The 6,423-nt window shown below is 41.0% G+C and overlaps 1 protein-coding gene across 1 annotated transcript in view; it reads left to right on the forward strand.

Moving 5' to 3' along the window:
• PDE10A (phosphodiesterase 10A) overlaps positions 1–6,423 on the forward strand; it is a gene marked incomplete at its 3' end in the record, with an annotated part of 329,742 nt that overhangs the window by 256,144 nt on the left and 67,175 nt on the right. Inside the window, exon 13 of the mRNA XM_023728251.1 lies at positions 363–549. Within this exon, the coding sequence (XP_023584019.1) occupies positions 363–549 (187 nt within the window). The remainder of the gene's footprint in view (positions 1–362; positions 550–6,423) is intronic.

The raw sequence follows: 6,423 nt of genomic DNA on the forward strand, positions 1-6,423 counted from the left end.
CAGTCTTTATTCATTATCCAGCTTTCGCATGCATATGAGGAAATTGAAAACACCATGATTTGGATCAGGCGCACCTTAGTCTTCAAGGCGACATCTTTGCTTTTTAACACTTTAAAGAGGTCTTTTGCAGCAGATTTGCCCAATGCAATGCGTCATTTGATTTCTTGACGGCTGCTTCCATGGGCATTGATTGTGGATCCAAGTAAAATGAAATCCTTGACAAGTTCAGTATTTTCTCCATTTATCATGATGTCCAAATAGAGGAATATAAATAACAAAACTGAGCTGAGATTTATGATAGAACGTGTGATATATTCTGCCCCTTTGTTTCTGTTTGGTTTTGTCTGTTAATTCTCCCACAGAGAAGTGGACTTGTACACAGGCTATACCACCCGCAATATCTTGTGTATGCCCATCGTCAGCCGAGGGAGCGTGATAGGTGTTGTCCAGATGGTGAACAAAATCAGCGGAAGTGCCTTTTCTAAAACGGATGAGAACAACTTCAAAATGTTTGCAGTCTTTTGTGCTTTAGCCTTACACTGTGCTAATGTAAGTAATACTTTTGCAAAATACCTTTTTTCTACTACTCAATTTTGAAATCTTTTAAAGTAATTTAAGGTTTTTTGTTTTGTGTTTTATTTATATTGTCCGTATAAACCAGAAACAGTGATTCTTGGTTGTATATACTTTGGAAATGCCTTGGAAAAAAAAAAAAATCACCTAATGTTTTGCATTGATTTCAAGATGTGAATATGTAAAAAGAAAAATGAGTTAACGCAGGACATCACGTCGGAGCATCAGGTGTCTATTTCAGGGCGCCTACTCCGATGAAAGGAGCCCTGGTGGCGCAGTGGTTAAGCGCTCAGCTGCTCACCAAAAGGTCAGCAGTTCAGACCCACCAGCCACTTTGCAGGAGAAAGATGTGGCAGTCTGCTTCCGTAAAGATGACAGCATTGGAAACCCTGTGGGGCAGTTCTCCTCTGTCTTGTTAGGGTCACTATGAATTGGAATCGACTTGATGGCAATAACCCCAATAAATAAGGAAAATATTATCTAAAACCTTATTGTTTGTCACATGCATGGCATTTGGGATTTTTACACAAAAAGTTGGTAATAGCTCACGTTTTAACAGCAACCAGCAAAGTTTTGTTTGCGAGGAAAAGTGAGACAGCCACTTTGCAGAGCTGTCAGACGCATTATAGGTGTTGCTTCGTTTAATCCTTGCAACAGTCTTCTCTGTTGACTGAAGAAGACAGTGAGGCTCCGTTTGTTTTCTCAAGTCTCACTTTACGGTGGGTGAGTGTGGAGTCTCTGTTTTGCATTGTTATATCCTGAGTGAACTGATCGTTTAGTATTCTGTGCACTCTAAACAAAGAAACAAAAACCAACCTGTTGCCACTGAGTCGACTCTAACTCATAGAGACCCTATGGCGACCCTATAGGACAGAGAGCAGAACCGCCCTGTAGGATTTCCAAGGAGTGGATTCAAACTGCTGACCTTTTGGCTAGCAGCTGTAGCTAGCTTTAGCTAGCTGCTATAACAGCTGTAGCTCTTACCCACTGTGCCACCTGGGCTCCTCTATATGCTCGCATGAAACTTTAATGGTGTTTCATGAATTCTGGAGTTAGGGAAATTCTTACTACCTTTGTATGGATGGGAGGTACCACCTTAACAATAAGAGACAATGCTTTTGGGAAATAGGACCACATTCCATGGGAGCAACCATATAGCTGATGGGAACAGCTGGGAAACGGTTAGGAGCAATGACGAGGACGAAAGCCCGGTGACTAGGGTTGACTCTTCGAGTCCTTCGGTGCTATGTAATACGGGCCCATCCTCGCCACTTGCACCGCCATGCTGTCCTCTCGTGGGACTTTGTTTCTTAGCTCATCAAGTTAGTTCAGTTGTCAAACCTTTTTTGCTTCAAGTATTTTCAGTATCTATGTATCTCTCTCATAAATAAACATAATGAGAGCTTAGATTTTTCTTAGTTTAAAAGTGACAGAGAATTTAATTTCCCATAGTAGAAATTGTGAATATTGACTTTTTTGCCTTTTTTAAATGAATCCATGGGAGTCTAAGTACTACTACAGTTGGATACCCATTAGGGTCGCTATGAGTCAGAATGGACTCGACAGCAACGGGTTATAGTCCATGTAAGGAGCCCTGGTGGAGCAATGGTTAAGGGCTGGGCTGCTAACCGAAAGGCAGTTCGGACCCACCCAGCGGTTCCGGGGGAGAAGGACCTGGTGATCTGCCTCCATAAAGATTACAGCCTAGGAAACCCTATGGGGTGGTTCGACTCTGTCACATGGGGCCTCTGTGAGTTGGAATCGACTCAGCGGCACACAAGAACATAGTCTTTAAAAAATAAAATGGGAAACTCTTATGATTGGGAATTTTAATATCATTCCTCTTTATTCTGTTCGATAGAAATATCATTTACAGTCCTTTGTTTTTTATTCTTGTCTAGTAATTGCTTCAGCGTGTTGGTCTGATGCAGAACATTTTCTGCCTTCAAGCCCACTGATAAACTTTGTGTTGTACTTTCTGCTCTTGGTTGTTCACAGCGGCATCACAGTGTTTCATTCAACACACAAAACAAACATTAATTACGAGACCGCCTCTGAAAAACACACGCATTTCCCATCTTCTGCTGCTTAAACACATTTGCTGTCAGTTTCCCTGTTTTCTTTGTAACTATTCTTTTTAAATGAATTACAGTCCTTCATCTAATGGGAGATAAAATTAATTTTGGTGAGAATCTTTGAATTTACCACTTCAGAGCCCCTTTTGCATGGTTATACTCAGCCCTGTACTATCTTCAGCCTCTTCTCCGAGGTGCAAATGTAAAGTCATTTGCCTGATTTCCATCTTTAAGGATAATTTGCAGAAATGCCTGTGAATACTTGCGGTGGTAGCAGTAGTCAAATGGTAATTTGTTGTTGTTGTTGTTAGGTGCCGTCGAAGCGCTTCCGACTCGTAGCGACCCTATGTACAACAGAACAAAACACTGTCTGGTCCCGCACCATCCTCACAACCGTTGCCATGCCTGAGTCCATTGTTACAGCCACTGTGTCAGTCCATCTTGTTGAGAGTCTTCCTCTTTTTCGCTGACCCTCTACTTCACCAAGCATGATGTCCTTCTTCAGGGACCAATCCCTTCTGACAACATGTCTAAAGTATATGAGACATAGTCTTGCCATCCCCTTCTGACAACATGTCCAAAGTGTATGAGATATAGTCTCACTATCCTTGCTTCTAAGGAGCACTCTGGCTGCACTTCTTTCAAGACAGATTTGTTCCTTCTTTTGGCAGCCCATGGTATATTCAGTATTCTTCGCCAACACCATAATTCAAAGACATCAATTCTTCTTCGGTCTTCCTTACTCATTGTCCAGTTTTCGCATGCATATGAGGTGAATGAAAACATAATGGCTTGGATCAGGCACACATTAGTCTTCAGGGTGACATCTTTGCTTTTCAACACTTTGAAGAGGTCTTTTGCAGTAGATTTGCCTGATGCAATGTGTCGTTTGATTTCTTGACTGCTGCTTCCATGGGTGTTGATTGTGGATCCAAGTAAAATGAAATCCTTGACAACTTCAGTCTTTTCTCTGTTTATCAGGATGTTGCTTATTGGTCCAGTTGTGAGGATTTTTGTTTTCTTTGTGTTGAGGTGTAGTCCCTACTGAAGGCTACGGGCTTTGATCTTCATCAGTAAGTGCTTCAAGTCCTCTTCACTTCCAGCAAGCAAGGTTGTGTCATCTACATAATGCAGGTTGTTAATGAGTCTTTAATTAGTACTTCTTTTACTACTAAGTAAATACCACAAGGTCTCTTATTCGTTACGTTCCATGCCTGTGTGGAATGTGGTTTTGATTTTAGAGTTTACTTAGAATAAATTTTATTAATGATGTCATTACTGATATTGACAAACATCGTATTGAATATATTTTAACCAATATTTTGTTAATTAGATTTGAGATGTCAGTTGATTAGGTATGTTTAAACCTAGAAGGGGGCAAAGTGCACAGCGTGTAGTAGCAGGATAGCTATCAGTACGCGTCCCACTTTTCAGTACAGTCCTTCTACCTTGAACACTACTGTACCCAATGGTGTGATGGTAAATGTTTAGTATCCAGCTCTCTGAGAAAAGACAAGCCCGGATTCGTAGTGTTTGCCAGTTTCTGTCTGTGTATGCTCCCAGCATGGACGATGTCATGCCGCCCACATGGCATCACTGAATGTGGAGTTGGGGAGAGGTATATATGAATGGCTTTTCCAAGACGGTACAGGCCACCACTGTCACCCAAGAATAGCAGATACTCTTCTGATCATCTCTAAAATCAAACATAAAAAAGCTCAAAGGATGGTAAGAAAGTGCTGAGATGGATCACCAAAAAGAAAAAAAGAAAAAAACCAAAGCCATTGCCTTCAAGTCGATTGCAACTCTTAGCGACCCTGTAGGACAGAGTAGAACTGCCCCATAGGGTTTCCAAGGAGTAGCTGGTGGATTGGAACTGCCAGCCTTTTGGTTAGCAGCTGCACACTTAACCACTGTGCCACCAGGGCTCAAGGATGGGTAAATAGTAACAGCTAGCAACACTGAGAGCTTGGCAGGCCTGCTGGTGTTTGTTCTAAATCTTTTATGTATATTCTCTCTCAAGTTAGGTACCACATTATCCACTGCAGGGGAACCTGAGGCTCCGAGGTTTAGGTAATTTGTCAAATATATACAGTTAGTAAATGGTGCAGAAGAGATTCAGCCCAGGAAGACGGCTCCAGGGTCTGAATTCTTAAGTTGCCTTACGTTACACTGATTTCAGGTCTACTTTTAACATTAGAAGGAGCCCTGGTGGTGCAGTGCTTAAGCGTTTGGCTGCTAACCAAAAGATTGGTGATTCGAACCCACCAGCAGCTCCATAAGAGAAAGATGTGGCAGTCTGCTTCCATAAAGATTCCAGCTTTGGAAACCCTATGGGGCGGTTCTACTCTGTCCTACAGGGTTGCTATGAGTTGGAATTGACTCAGTGGCAACCGGATGAACATTAGAGTGTTCCCAAACACCTCGATCTCTAAATATAGTGAGGATTATCATACAAACAGACCACAAGAAAAACATTCTAAACCATGACTAGCCAAGTGTTCTCATATGGCAAGAAGCAGGGATGCCACTTTGTATTAATGGCTGTGTTTTTACTATGTGATAGAAACGTGCTGTGTTATAGTCACATTTTCAGAGTGTGTTTATTATTCTTTTCTATGCCTTTTCCGTATCCTGGTGTCTAAGATTGACATGCCATCAAAGCAAACTGCACTGTTAGACCACAGCAGTTACCTTCCCAGACATCTTTTCTAATTGGATAGCGAGGCCAAGGTTAATTACTCAGCTGACCTAGACAAATAATTTATGCAAAATGAACTTAAAAGACAGCATAGTTGTCTACCGTCTTTAATAATTGGCAGTAAGATGAATAAGGTGAAATCATTTACTAATAATCCTAGAATATATGATTTTCTGCTATTCATATTGAAGCTGATTTAGCAAATGAGAAAAATATAAAGTTTGCCAAAACTCATTCATTATTGTTCAAATCTCATTCATTCATTACATTTGCCAAAACCATGACGTTGAAATACATATGCTTGCCTCACCTACATGCTTACCTACGCTAATTACAGAGTGACACAGGAGTAATCATTGTAATTGTAGGCCCTCATCTTGTGAAATGAAGATAAAAGGAATTACTACTGTGTAAGATTGTTGTGAGGACTAGAGGAAATATATATTGAGATATATACTTATATATGCCAGTACCACACTGCCTGGCACACTGCCTGGTCCACAGTAAGGGTCAATTATGATAGCAGTATTATTTTACCATGTAATGCGGTTATTGCTTTGACCAGGAGCCTTCCCACAGAGTTACACTGAATTAAAGGTAATACCAAAGTAAAGTAAAAATTGAGTTAATTCTGTTGGCTTCTTACCAGAACCTACAACACCATCTCTAAAGCAGAAGACAAATGGCGTCCCATAGAGGAGGAAAATGCTAGAACTTACACACACACACACACACACACACACATACACACTCATATATACACACACATATGTGTTGCTGTTAGCTGCTGCCGAGTTGGTGCTGACTCATGGTGACCCCGTATGTGCAGAGCAGAACTGCTCCATAGGTAGGGTTTTCAAGGCTGTGACCTTTAGGAAGCAGACTGCCAGGCCTGTCTACCAGGGTGCCTCTGGGTGGGTTCCAGCAGCCAGCCTTTCAGCTAATAGTCAAGCGTTTAACTGTTTGTACCATCCGGAGACTCCTATATACTTATATAAAATGAATAAATAAATATATATATAAATGAATAAATAAATATAAATGAGTGAATAAATATATACATACATATATATA

This window comes from Trichechus manatus, unplaced genomic scaffold, assembly GCF_000243295.1.
Source record: "Trichechus manatus latirostris isolate Lorelei unplaced genomic scaffold, TriManLat1.0 scaffold00002, whole genome shotgun sequence".
NCBI lineage: Eukaryota > Metazoa > Chordata > Mammalia > Sirenia > Trichechidae > Trichechus > Trichechus manatus.